Source organism: Quercus suber, unplaced genomic scaffold (assembly GCF_002906115.3).
Source record: "Quercus suber isolate HL8 unplaced genomic scaffold, Cork oak 2.0 scaffold_380, whole genome shotgun sequence".
NCBI classification, from domain to species: Eukaryota; Viridiplantae; Streptophyta; class Magnoliopsida; order Fagales; family Fagaceae; genus Quercus; species Quercus suber.
In genome coordinates, this window is record NW_027069832.1 from 718,382 (window position 1) to 733,624 (window position 15,243).

The 15,243-nt window shown below is 36.4% G+C and overlaps 1 protein-coding gene across 1 annotated transcript; it reads right to left on the bottom strand.

Moving 5' to 3' along the window:
- Positions 1–5,259: 5,259 nt before the first annotated feature.
- LOC112033185 (uncharacterized) lies at positions 5,260–5,925 on the bottom strand. The gene has a single exon (XM_024065964.2). It carries the CDS (start codon positions 5,825–5,827, stop codon positions 5,432–5,434), a length of 396 nt encoding a protein of 131 aa, XP_023921732.1. The 5' UTR covers positions 5,828–5,925; the 3' UTR covers positions 5,260–5,431.
- Positions 5,926–15,243: the final 9,318 nt, after the last annotated feature.

Below are 15,243 nucleotides of genomic sequence, written 5' to 3' on the forward strand. Positions count from 1 at the left end.
CTCTATCTTGGTAAAACGACAAGGAATAACATGTATTACGTTGTGGAAAAGATTGTTTCTGTTGAGTGAGTTACATTCTTGTTGCTGATTTGATTTTCCTCTATGAAGCAGTCATGTCCTGGTAATACTCATTTGTTTGTTGCCAATGAGCTCTTATTCAATTGGCACCTCCTCCCTTTCCAAGTTCTAGGTGTAGGGTGAGATTGTGGATTCAAGACCTATTGGTTGTATGTGTAACATACCAATTTAAATATATATTTACTTATTTGTTATTGTTTATTTTGAGAGGAATTGACTTGCAAGATGAATAAATGACAAGGCATGAGTCCCATTTCTTGTCTTTTATTTTTAATTTATTTTTTCTATTATGCACTTGCTCATGAATGCCATTATAACCATGGTAATCTTGCGTCTTCCAATATATTGTAATTGATGTTTAATTTAACACATTAAGATTTAAATATTTCTCACTTTGTGAAATTTTTATCTGCATTACCTTGTTTGGAGGTTACCTTTTCCTTAATGTTTGTGGACAATGCTGAAAGTGAATATAACAATGTTTGATGTTATATAACAATGTGAAAGAGACCATCTATACCTCAAGAACTGTATTTGATGTTATATATTTTTGCTTGTAGACAAAACTGAATTGCAAGCATGTTTCACTTTTTGATTTTGTAGCAAAGCTTTTATGTGACCTTTTGTGACCAAATGTGTTATAGTGTCTCTTTGTTGTTGTTGCTAATCTTCTCTTCAATAGAAGAGATAGTCATTTAGAACTTAATTTTTGACTCTTGATATTGCAACATGGCTTAAGTTATGATTTTGACATTTCAGACAGGACTTTCAGGTTCTAGTGCTATTGTATGTGCTGCCTTAAGCTGCCTTCTTGACTTCTACAAAGTTAGGCATTTGATTAAAGTAGAGGTCAGGCCTAATCTTGCCCTCGCTGCAGAGAAAGATCTTGGAATTGTTGCTGGTCTCCTTAACCCAACTTAATAACATGTAACTTGGGGTTCTAGTTAGCTAAATAGGCAAAGTCTTTTGTTGATGAATAAGAGATTTGCTCATGTACTAGAGGCATATGAACTTAGTTAAAGAAAAGGTGGAGGAAGAGATTGGGATTGTTAGAGCATTCACATCAGATCAGCTAAACTCTTCTAAAATAAATGTACAGTACAAATTTTACACATTTTGAGCAAAAAACACTCACATCAGTGGGTGTAAAAATGTGTAAAATCATGTATATATTTCCCTGAGCTACAGTACCCTTGTAAATATACACGGGTACTATAGCTCGTGTATTTATTATTTTAATAATTTCTGTTCGCACCAATTTTTCTCTCTCTTCTTCGATGCACAATTACCTCAGAAACTCATCTTCTTTTTCTCAGATACACACAAACACACCCACACACAAACACATCCACACAAACACACCCACACACAAACAAACCCACACAGACAAACCAACGGAGATAATAAATCGGTGCTTGTGGTGCTTGGTTCGTGAATCGGCCGGTGAAGACACGATCTAGGTCGTCGGAGCTTGGTTCTGGTTCACCGAACCTTGGTTCTGGGTCGGTGGAGCTTGGTTTGTGGGTCGCCGGAGCTTGGTTCGTGGATTGGCGGGTGAGACACGATCTGGGTCGCCAGAGCTTGGTTCGGCCGTCTGTGGAGCTTGGTTCGTGGGTCGCCGGAGCTTGGTTCGACTGTTTGTGGAGCTTGGTTCGTGGGTCGCCGGAGCTTGGTTCGGCCATCTGTGAAGCTTGGTTCGTGGGTCGCCGGAGCTTGGTTCGGCCGGTGAAGTAAGGACTCGGTGAAGAACTGATCTGGGTTGTAGTTTTTGAGAAAGAATGAAAGAAGGTAGAAGAGAGAGAGAGAGAGAGCTGTTCAGAAAAAATGAATCGAGAGAGAAAGATAACGCGCGTATATAGGAAAGTCCGTTGAGGGAAATAATAAAAAAATGGAGAAGAATGAATATTTTATTGAAATATCTTGTAAAATAAATGAACTGATGTGGGTGTTTTGTAAAAATGGTAGTGTAAAATAAAAAGATGAGGTTTTTTCGTGTAAAATAGACAGAAAATTTAGATAAGCTGATGTGAATGCTCTTAATAAATAAAACTTTTCATATTGTAATTTAGGCGGAGCTAATTCAAGCTCATTGACCAAATTTAAAAGCATAGCTAAAAAAATGGACAAAAGATCAGTGCTTTACAAGTTAATCCCAATACACCAAAATTGGATACTAGGCTCTAAACCAAAAAAAAAAAAAAAAAAAAAACAGATGGTATGCAATAAGGTAGGGGACTTCGTCGTCAGATAAATAAAACTCCATTTTTAATGATGAGGAACCTTGGAGATCACGCAGAGCATCATGTCTTTTTATCCGGATAAATCCCAGACCCATGTCATGCGTTGGCTTCACCAATGGGACGTGGCCCCTAGAAATTGATTGCAACCAAGGGGATTGGAACGTTAGACTTGGAGGGGCTTTTTTTTTTTTTTTTTTTTTCGATAGATGACGAATAAATTTTATTAAGAAAAAAAAGCCAACTCGAGTACATTGGGGATGTACTGTGGGGGCAAAAAAATCAAGACCCAAAATTACAATGATCAAGTAAAAGAGTAAGAGAAAAACAAGAAAAATGCGACAGGTCTACACTCCAAACAAGGAGAGTGTGTAAGAAAAATGACTTAATCTCTAGCAATGACCGTTCACATCTCTCAAAACAACGAGCATTTCTTTCCCTCCAAATACACCACATCAAACAGTGTGGCACAAATCTCCAAAAATCTATATCGCAATGCCACCCAAAGTTACCTTGCCAAGATTCAAACTCAATAACCTTAAGTGGCATAACCCAATGCAGCCCAAACAAACAAAACACTAACAACCACAACTCGTAGGCTTAGGGACAATGAAGTAGAAGATGATCCACCGACTCTCTACACCTCTTATACATGTAACACCAATCAAGAACAACAATATGCCTTTTGCGAAGGTTATTAGTTGTAAGAATCTTCCTAAAGAGGCTGACCATGAAAAAGAAGGCCACCTTTGGAGGAACCTTTGATTTCCACACCAACCTCCAAGGGAAAGAAATGGAAGGAGGGTAGAAAGAAAGATAAAAATTACTAACCTCAAACCCTCTACTCCTAGTTAGCTTCCAACAAACCTTATCAGGACCAACCCCTGCACTTTCGAAGAGTAAACAATGTCCATGAACTGATCAAAAGATTCTTCCTCCCAATCTTGCGATGAACGACGAAAATGAAAATTCTAATGCAGCTGCCCACCAAACCATCCCATAACTTCCGTCACTAAAGAATCCCTTGCCCTACTAAGATTGTAAAGTTCTGGAAAGGCCTCTTTAAGGGAACAATCTCCACACCACACATGCTTCCAAAATTTCACTCTAGTACCATCACCCACATCATACCGTAACAGTTTAGAGAAGTTCACCCAACCATTTCTAATAAAACTCTAGAGGCTAACACCATACGGATTAGTCACCTATTTTGTGCACCAAGCACCCCAAATGTTCCCATACTTTGCCTCTATGACCCTCTTCCATAGTGCATCTGTCTCTAAACCATACCTCCACAACCACTTGCCCAACAAAGCAGTGTTAAAACTTCTCAATAGTCTGATACCTAGCCCCCCAACCTGCATTGGCTTGCAAACCTTCGCCCATTTCACCAAGTGAAATTTAGAATCACCATTCATACCACTCCAAAGAAAATCTTTGTGTAGCTTCTCCATACGATTAGCAACCTTCCCAGGTACAGGAAGAATGGAAAGGAAATAAGTAGGTAAGGAGAATAAGGTACTTTTAATAAGAGTGACCCTACCTCCCTTAGATAAATAAAGCCTCTTCCAACCTACTAGTCTTTGTTCCGTCTTCTCCAAAATAGGATTACATATTGATACCTCCTTGAATTTGGAGCCCAAAGTTAGTCCCAAATATTTCAAAGGGAGGGAAGAATGCCTACAACCCAACAACCCCACCAGCACGTCCAGGTTATCCTTAACTCCTACACTCATTCATGAAATTATATGGCAAGCTAAGAGTAAAGTCATAGTTCATATCCCGAATTAATTGAAGCCAAATAACTCAAATTCTATAAAATAGGTCCATTGATAGGGAAGGAATAACGTGCAATTAATAAGAACAAAGAGGGGTTGGGAAGAATTGGTGTATAGAGCTGCTCAAATGGTAGTTTGCTCTTATCTCATTTTGAGACCTGAATTTTCCTTTGCTACATGACTTGAGTCTGAAAAAAAATCCAGATTCGGAGACATTTTCTCACAGACAATAAGCAAAGAAGCATGCTACCCCTTTTGCAAACTATTCCGCTTAATACCTCAATGTTCGAACCCCAAACCCAAGCTCAAGCTTAAAATTGCATCAAGCCTCAACGAAAATTTTAGTTTGCAGAAAGCAACCCTAAAGCTTGAAGATAAGTACTTTGTAGGGACAATTAATCGATACGTTAAGAACATTAGGGAAAACAATAATCCCATATTCCTTGTAGCCAAGGGATAAGCCTGGATCTTTTTTAACACAAGGCATTCTGATGCAGGGCATTTCAAGTAGCTATATCCTAATCCTCTTGCAACTAATTAGTTAGTTAGTTAAGACGATTTTTTTAAACATAGGCCAATAGGATTTGGACACTTGTCAAACATCTGGAGGCTGCCAATGCCAAACAATTAGTATAAATAATTAGGCTATCAATTTGTTCAAAGCAACTCTCATTCCATCTAGTTCTAATACACCATTAGCCCAATGCATATCAGGCCATACAGAATAAACATTCTTCCACAATAAAACCCAACATTACCCAAAATCAATACAACAACACATGAAAAAGCAAGGGCTCAGTTTGTTCTTAGGATCAAATCCCTAAAACATAAAACCAAAAGCCCCAAATCCATTTGCTATTTTTGTCATCCGCACACATCACAGAATCAATAAAGAATCCAAACAAAAATTAGAAACATAATCTGAACACTAAAAAGACTAACACAAGTCTAACCATTTCCATTTTCCATAATAAAACCCAACACTACCCCAAACTCAATGCAACAAACGGGAGAAGCAAAGCCACAATTTGTTCTTAGAATCAAAATCCCTAAAAACTATAACCAAAAAGCCCCAAATCCATTTGCTATTTTCATCAACCATCCATTCTTTATTTTGACCCACACCCAAAAAAAAAAAAAATCACAGAATCAAGAAATAATCCAAATGAAAACAACTGTAATTTGCATTAAATGAAAAAACAAAAAAAAAGTCCAAACCAGAGCAAGATCTAATTTTGTGAAACAACACATTACATAACACGGTTAACTTATCTGTAGGACACGACACGGCTACTGACACGGAGACGGACACGGACACGGACACGGCGAAATCGGGAATCAGTCGCGATTCTTGAGGCGATCGACGCGTTGGTTGAGCTGTTCGATGCGAGTAACGAGATGGGTGACCGAATAGAGGAGCCAGTAGAAGACGATGGCGGCGGCGATGAGGAGAGCGTTGCGCTGGCTTTTCATGATGGACTTCTGGTGGCGGAGGTGCTCGGTCGGAGTGCAAGACTCGGGGGTCTCGCAACTCGGGCGAGTCTCGTATTTCCAGTATATGTCCATCAAAAGGAAGAGGCAGAATGGGACTATGGAGAGGAACGGTTTCAGGAGGTTGCGGGTCACCGCGATCAGGCCCTTACGGATGCCTTCCAGGCCTGGGACCGTTAGGAGTAGGACCATTATGGCCTCTGCGGCCGCCGCGTAGCCTAGAACAACCCATTCCAGTGCCATTCTTTGGGGGTTGGATCTGTGGGTGGGTTTTGGGAATTTGGGGGTATTTTGAGTTTTCTTCGAGAGCAAGGGATTTGAGGAAGTGAGTGACCTATTCTATTCTATTCTATGCGGGAGAGTGACGCCGATTGGGGCTAGTGTGACACGTGGCGGATTTTCGACATTGGGTGTGTTTTTCTTGTTACAGATGGCAATGAATGCAACAACTCAAACAAAGTTATTTTTAAGTTTAAATTACGAATTATACGTTTAAAGTTTGAAGTTTTTATATTTTTCAGCTTAAAATTTTATAATTTAGATTTTTAAAAAAAAAATTATATTTTGTTTGCAACAGCAGTTTTCCATTTATATTTTTGTCAAGTGTTACGTAAATATGTTACTCTTGTTTAGTTAATCCAATAAAATAACGTCACATAATTTTTATAGCCTAAAAAAATTTAAAAAATATAATAATTAAAAATGTCGTGGCATAATAAAAATAAAGTGACGCCATTTTATTGGATTAACTAAATATGAGTAACAAGTTTATGTAGCACTTAAACAAAAAATATGGATGGGGAGATGATGTAAACAGAATAGAACTTTAATGGGTAAAATCTAAATTCTATAATTTTATAGTGTAAAATTTAAATACTCACAAATTTTAAATATATAGTTTGCAATTTAGCCTTTAAAAAAAAATTATGAAACAATACATAGCTACACACATTAATGTGCCACAACTCTTATACACATGGTGTTAATAGTAGAGAAAAATTATGAGTTTATGGATAAACGATATATCTATAATACTATTTAAGGGGCTTTCCCTATTTGGAATTATCATTTTTTTTGTTCAAAAATGCCCCTACACCCTTATGTTTAAGTAGAGACAAAATTAAAGGGTAATCCAGTAAAAATTACAACTCTAACTCCCATTAAAACAGTGCCTAAAAAATAGGGATAATCCCCTGTTGATTTTCAATTTGCTTTATCCATTTACTAGCCTCATCATACGAGCAAGCATGCAATGAGGTTTTTTTATGTTTTATATTTTTTTATAGTATCATAGTTTTTCATTCATTTTAATTTGAAGTTTACACATATTTTTCATTAATATTACGCATTTAGAACTACTAATACAATCAAGAGTATCATGAGGCTAGTTTCAAAAAATGAACAAATATTACACGTTTATTTTGTAGAAAAACCAAAAAAATTGTGTTTTTATTTTATATATATATATATATAATTTTTATTTTAAGAATTTAATTTATAAGTAGATAAAGTAATTTGAAAATCAACAGGACTACAGGAGAGTGATCCTATTTTTTAGCCTCATCACATGCACTCCGCACGTATAATGAGGCCATTTTTGTAGGAAAAAAAACTTTATTTTTATTATTAGAAATGATATGTCTACAACATTTTTACAACAAGTCCTAAGCGGCAGATTGTACTGGTTGTTATTGTTGGGGCAAAAAAGTAATCTTAATGTTAGTTTCAAATTTAAATCAATAACAACTAACCACTTGTGATTTGTTGTAAAATTGTTGTAGACGTATCATCTCTCTTTTATTATATATATCAATTTTATTTTTATTTTGAGAATTTAATTTATAAGTGGATAAAATAATTTGAAATTCAACAGAAGAGTAATTTTATTTTTTAGGCAATATTTTAGTAGGAGTTAAAGTTGTATTTTTACTAGATTGTTATTTAGTTTTGTCTCTACTTAAAGATAAGGGTGTAGGGGCATTTTTGAACAAAAAAAAAAAGAACAAAAAAAAAAAGAAGAGGATTTCGAATAGGAGAAGTCCCTTAAATAATAGTATAGATAAATTAGGCTCTCAAAATAAAAATACAGTTTTTTTTTTTCTACAAAATAGGACCACTAAAAACAAAAGCCTAATTGCATGCGCGAAACGTGTGTGTTGAGGCTAGTAACTAATTACATTCTTCCAGGATAATTATGAAAAATATGAGCTGTAAAAGGTGTTGTAGGGTTTGGATTTGTGGCCCAAGCCCAAGAACAATGAATTTGTAGAGCGTAGGTGATAGAGCTAGATTAACTATGGGGCTAACAGTGATTGATTATGGCATGCAAGTATAAACCAACATAAAAGTATACGTAAAGACTAATTGATTTCAAGTCCGAAGAGACTTCTGTAAATTAAATACAGGTTACAGTTCTTATCATTACAAATCCACCTCTCCCTCTTCTAGGAATCATTCTTCTTTATATAACATCCTCTATTCTCATCTTCATCGTCCACTTGTTCTTCATCTAGGTTCCTACTTGAGTGTATGTCATGTTATGTATCTTCTCCAGCTTTTTGTGAGTGGTGGTAGATGAGGTTACCCTGTTCAGGGATCTTCTCCACATAAATGCGGCCAGAAAAGTTGTTGCAGTGCATTTTATAAGGTAGTAGCAGCTTTTCCTTTAGATATTTCCTCATTCTTACCGTCTCCAGATATACTCAGAGCTTATTTTGATTAGTAGGACTGTTTGGAAGATCATTCGGACCTTCTATACGTTTGATTGATCAATACTATTCGCGTCCGAGGAATAGAATCTCTTCGAATGGATGACTACCTCTTCGGATTGTACCCATCTTTCTTTTCCAGATATCCTTCTTCCAGATGGGCCTTGTCCTTACCATTTCCTTCTCTTCGGACACATAGTAATCCTCAAATAGGGCCCTAGGCCCACTATGTTAAATTGGGCCCTTCCCCCCACAGGTGTAATCCTAAAATAATAATACTAGTGTCATACACTTTTTATATTTTTTTTTGCAATAACTATTATATATGACAAACTGTGACTAACATTTTATCTCTATCACATAAATCAATTAATTTTTCTCGGCCATTTAATCTGTTTATGGCTTGCAGCAAAGTGTGTGTGAAATTACATAATCCTAACATTATTGGTCCTAGAATAACTTTTTTTTTTTTTTTTTTTCCTTCTTTCTTCTTCTTTCCTGCTTTGGTATCAGATTCCTTAATAAATTATCGAAGCAAAGTTCGGCCAAGGGTACTCTCAAAAAATAGAATTTGGCCAGTTGGGTTTTTTGCTTTTTGCTTTCGGCGCTTTGCTTTTTACCTTTTTAGGCTTTAAATTTGAATGTGGCGGGCTTGTGATTTCGATCCAATATAAGCCCAATCGAACATGTGCTTCTGACATCCTATACAGCTATAGGCTATTCTTTAAAAAAAAAAAAAAGAAGTGTTTAGGTCCATTCAATTTGATTTTGGGCTCATGTTAGTTTCTGAAAATACTACTAAAATAGACACTCCGGGTTTCCATCAGAGATAGGCCTTGCTAATAGAGCTTTGTTCCCCTTTTGAAGATAAAAGCAAGGCACTGAATTTCATCCCCTAGATTCAAAAAATATCAGCTTCTCCTCATTGACCTACAGAAAATAACCAATATCGCTACTAAAATTATACTGTTCTTAAACTCATTTACTAGTTGATTTGTAAATCACACTTTCAGGAAGTTAATTTTGTGGCCCTTCATATAACTAAATGTATCATTTTGTGTTAGCAACTTAGCATCCCCATCACCTCTATCTTAGATGGTCTTATTTACCCACAAGCTTGTAGTTTCTTTTTTGTTCTCTTTTTCTCCTTCATGATCATTTTTATTCATTATAAAAAGGGCCCATTGACTTCTTTCTTTATTAGAAAATTACAAAGAATAAGATTTGACTATAGTATTCAATATATATACTGTTCTTAAACTCATTTACTAGTTGATTTGTAAATCACACTTTCAGGAAGTTAATTTTGTGGCCCTTCATATAACTAAATGTATCATTTTGTGTTAGCAACTTAGCATCCCCATCACCTCTATCTTAGATGGTCTTATTTACCCACAAGCTTGTAGTTTCTTTTTTGTTCTCTTTTTCTCCTTCATGATCATTTTTATTCATTATAAAAAGGGCCCATTGACTTCTTTCTTTATTAGAAAATTACAAAGAATAAGATTTGACTATAGTATTCAATATTCACTCCTTGACAATAAATGCATTATAAAATTACCACCAGTCTGCTATTTTTTAGTTAGTTGATTTATTAAAATATGACTAGTTCCAATGAAGTGCTAGTAGGATTGTTCCAATTTGGACTTTGACTATCACTCGAATAGTTTGAACTAGTGAACCCTTTGTTATTTCACCTAAATCTTAGAATACTAAGATGAACAAATATAATAGCATAAGCAACCTACTCTCTGCCAAACTTCCATTTTGCCTTAATTGTTACTGTCACATACTTTACATATTCTTACTCGGCCCTTCACGAGGTAGAAATACTAGAGACGTAACTCTTTTCTAATTTTATCACAAGTTGTTAAGTTAACAAATTGCAATCAAGTGAGGTTGATATGATAACTTTATGTTTTATTTGTTTTGTATGAGTTGGATTTTAGATTTAAAAAATGGGCCATATTTATGAGCTTTTAGAAAACATAATATATGGGCTTTTAGAAAACACAATATTTTTGAAAAGAAAAAATTTTGGAGTGGCAAGGTGGGGACCACGGGGCTTGTAGGGTCGGGTTTGGGGCAATAAAAAAAACCCGTTTAGTTAACAGATCGGGTTTGGCTTATTGGGGCAGGTTTCGGGTATAAAAAAAACCCGCTCCAAACTCGATCAGTTGACATTCCTAATAATAACCTAATGGTAATAACATCATATCTGTGTTTCAGCAATTCAACCTACCCCCTCCTTCCCTGCAATTTACCTATCAAAAGAAGAAAAAAAAAAGTTTTGATCAAGTTGTGCTTGGTGCAATTACGGTTGTTAAAATTGGTATTTTAACTCCAATCGAAAAGAGGGCCTACAAGATCGAATGAGAAGATTGGATTGAGATCGTAAGAATTTATGGAGTTTAAAAATTAAGTATGATATGTAAAGGATTGAAGGATCATTTGACATGGTCAAATTAGACAAGAAGTTATAAAAATAATAAAACACAGATAATGCGAAAAAAAGAAAAAAAGAAAAAAAAAAAAAAAAAGAAGAGAATGGTCCTTCATCCTTGTCTTTTAGTTAAATGTGAAATCAAGCCCCTGGTATGAAGTTCTATGAATTTGGTACCGTGTTTAGACTTTAGAGTCAAGCAATTAAAGCTAGCCAGTTATATTTGTCACTATATTCCAATTCCAACACCTGTCCGAAGTCTTCCTAACCCTTGGCCTTGATAGACTCCCACGTCCCCATTTAATAACCAGAAGACCAAGAAGAATATGTATAAAGTACTTATTTACCTGCACCCTTTTATACGTCCATTATTTTCTTGGTTTTTTTTTTTTTTGGGTTGAAAGAGACGATTCATTAAAAACTAAGAAACTCCAATGGGTTCAGGACAAAGTCTGTTAAGGTACAAGCCATTAAAATCTTGCTGAAAAACATTTAAAAAAATCCATAGGAGGACTTTCAAAAGACCTAAAATCTACTTCTTGTTCAGCACTCATCCTTGCGAGAGCATTAATTTGTACATCGGTTTGCTAGCTGGTAATAGTGCTTAAATTGTATCTCGTGAAACTTGGTGATGAGCATCTTGCAGTCATCCAAAATGGGAGAAAGCATGTCATTTACATAGTCATTCCTACCAAATATATCAACTATAGTTTTAGCATCCAATTCAACAATAAGGTAAAGAATATTCAGGTTGCTGCACAACATTAGGCCATCCCTTAATCCCCATAATTCAGCCACAAAACTATTCGTTATCCCTATACGCCTTGAGAACCTAGAAATCTAATCCCCATGGCTGTCTCGCACAACGCCTCCACAACTAGCTAACCCTGGACTTCTAGCAGCACACCCATCAGAATTCAACTTCATCCATCCCTCAGGTGGTCTTTCCCAGTGACATGTAATTACCACTTGATGATGTAAAAAAATCAGCAGTTGAGCTCCTCAATGTAGTGAATAAACGAAGCTATGATTAGGATCGCCTCTGTTGAAGGAAAACTTGCAAAATGAACTAGGTGGAAGAGTAACACACCAATATGGCATTAGCCAAATTGCCTCCGATGCTTAAGTCAGTAAGGGAGAAGGATTTTAGAGAGAATTGATTGGAGAGTGATTTTTGTAGAGTATTTTTATGTGTACCTTTAACTTCTATTGCCTTCTCTTTTTATAGTTGTGTGCCTCATTAATGGGCAATGAATTGCTGTATCTATGCTCAACGGCTAGCGCATTACAAAATCTTTGTTTGAAGTTCACAACTCGTTCTGTGACTGTTGCTCTATCTGTTACACTTTGTCATTAATGAGCGTAATAAATGTGTAACGTCTTCTCTTGTTTAGTGACGATCTCAGATTAATGATGATCATAAATTTTTGACTCATCACCACCCTTCGAACTGGATTCCTCTAAGAGCTGGCACAATACATAAACTCAATTGTTTGGTTGACAATATTAGAAGTCAGGTTCGAGTTCTGTGCTTTGCTAGAAAAAACTGACTGATTCTTGCTTTTCCAAGTGATCCAAATTGCAAAAGAAAAGAGCATACTCCACTGGTTCCTCCCATACATGACCATATTGCACGCTTTCCCATTCATTGCCAACCACTCTTGAAGATCACTCCTCCAGAAGATTTGATTCGTGTCCCTAACTCCCAACTGCAACCAAACAGCCTTGACCTGAGGACAATCTTGCAAGGCATGCAACACCAACTCCGTTTCTTCTTGACGGATGGGACATATATCATCATTCACTACACCCCTCCTTGCAAGGCACCCCTTCACTCCAATGCTATCATGCACACACCTCCATAGAAAGGTTTTTATCCTAGGCAACGTATTGATTTTCCAAATCCAACCAACTGGAAAAGGGAGGCATACTAGTAGAATCTACACTCAGAGAATAAGCACTTTTAACATCAAACCCGCCTTTGGCATTGCCCATCCAAGCTAATCTGTCACTCCCTCTGCTTGTGATTGACATTGGAATAGCTTGGATCAGGTCCCTAATTTCTATAGGCAAAACAAAAGGGATCCGATCCCAATCCCATCCTAAATCTATAATAGCATCCTTAACCTCTAGATGGGAAACTTCTCGGGTTAAAGGGCCTTGAATCATCTGACAAATGGGGCCCTTGTTAGTCCAGTTCCAATACCAGAAACTCTGCTTACTATCCCTTCCTATAATCCACATGCTACTTTTGTTAAAGACTTCTCTACCTCGCTTTATGGCTGTCCAAACTTGGGAACAAGGAAGATGATTAGCATTGGTGGCATTTGCTCTCCTAGCAGTGCAATATTTTTGTTTTAGGACCTTGGGCCAAGGAGCTTCTTGTTCTGTGTGGAATCTCCAATTAAGTTTTGTAAGGAGGGCAGTATTTCTTCCCCTTGCCGTTTGAAAAGCAAGGCCACCCTCCTCCTTAGATTTAGTTACTTTTTGCCACCCAACCCAGTAAACCCTTTTTTTGGTTTTATGTGGCACCCCACAAGAAGTTACGGTTCACTTGGTCTATACCATCCAACACTCTGCCAGGGAGAGAGGCCGAGGAAGCTTGAATAAGCGCAGCACGCCCCACCAACGAAGGCAAATTGGAATTCCACCTCGCTAGCTTTTGTTTCACTCTATTTAAAATAAAATTGTTCTCATGCGCAGTGGTGGCAAAATTGGACACGACCCGCGAACTTGACATGACACGAAATTAATAAGTTATAGATTGAAACTTAATGGGTTTGTGTCATATTCGGATTGACATGACTAACCCGTTTAATAAATGGGTTGGGTTAGCGTCCATCTCATGGAACTCGTTTGACTTGTTTGACCTGTTTAATTCAATAATATTTTGCCAATATACCCTTCAAACCCTAAGTATATAAACTTCTTAATTGTTGTAGTTTATTTTCTTTGACATATTATGATTGATTATATGTGATATTGAGATATGCTTTAGTTTTGAATTATCATTTGTAATGCAATTACTTATTAGTTCTAATTTTTATATAAAAATATTTATTTGTTAGGCTTTTCATAATTCATATTAATTTGTTTAATACTAAAATTATTATTATTATTTTTGTTTTGATAAAATCTGATAAACGGGCCGACACGACTAACCCGTTTAATAAATGGGTTATGTTAGGGTTGAGGAATCTTGACCCGTTTAATAAAATTGTCGGGTTAAGGTTGACCCATATAGTATAATACTCATGACTTGACACAACACGAACTCGACTCGCGAACACGAATTGCCACCCCTACTCATGTGAAGACATGCCAGGTTATCTGATAGGAATACCCAAGTATTTTCCTAGGCAAGGAGTAGAGGCAAACCCGAGAATGTCACAAAAAGCTTCCCTATCATCCCTATCAACATTGAGGGAAAAAAAAAACATCCTCGGGTTAGCTTCACTAATTGTTTGCCTTGACATATTATAGAAAACATTTAGGACATCCCTAATGGCAGAGCAGTTCACATGGTCTGTTTTAGCAAAGAACACCAAATCATCCGTAAACATCAAATGAGAAATGGAGAGTCCTCTTTGCGAGACTTTGACCGGTCTCTAGAGGTTAGTGCTACATTTTTCCTCAATAAAATGTCCAAGAAAGTCCATACAGAGAATGAAAAGATAAGGTGATAGGGAGTCCCCTTGACGAATCCCTCTAGATGGGTATATCGGCTCCAAAGCTTCCCCATTGAAAACAATTGAGGTAAAGACCGTTGTCACACAACTCATGATAATATCAACCAGATCCGTAGGCATATTAACTCTTATAAGCATATCTCGTATAAAACTCCACTCAAGTTTGTCATACACCTTCTCAAGATCAATCTTGAGCACCATATACCCCAATTTCCCCTTCTTTTTGCTAAGGGTATGGATGACTTCCTGCGCTATTATGGCATTATCAAGTGAGGTTCATATGATAACTTTATGTTTTATTTGTTTTGTATGAGTTGGATTTCAGATTAAAAAAAAGGGCCATATTTATGGGCTTTTAGAAACATAATATTTTTGAAATGAAATTTTTTTGGAGTGGCAAGGTGAGGCCCGCAGGGCCTGTAGGGTCGGGTTTGGGGCAATAAAAAAACTTGTTTAGTTAACGGGTTGGGTTCGGGTTATGGTCAGTGGTGACTCCACGTATAGGTTAGGGTGTTCCCAAGAACACCCTGACTTGAAAAAAATTTAAAAAAAAAATTATATTTAAGCTGTATTAGGAACACCCTCAATAAAAAAATTAGGAACACCCTCAAATTTTTTTTAAAAAAAAAAGCCTAAAAAAAAAATTTGAACTAAAATCTGAAAAAAAAAAAAAAAAAATTTTGTATCAGAGCCAAGCTAAAATTTATCTGTTCAACTTTCAAGAAAAAAAAAATTGTAATAGAGCCAAGCCCACGGCGAACCCAACAAAGCAAACCCACCCACGGATTCTCAAAAAAAAAAAAAAAAAAAAAACAACAC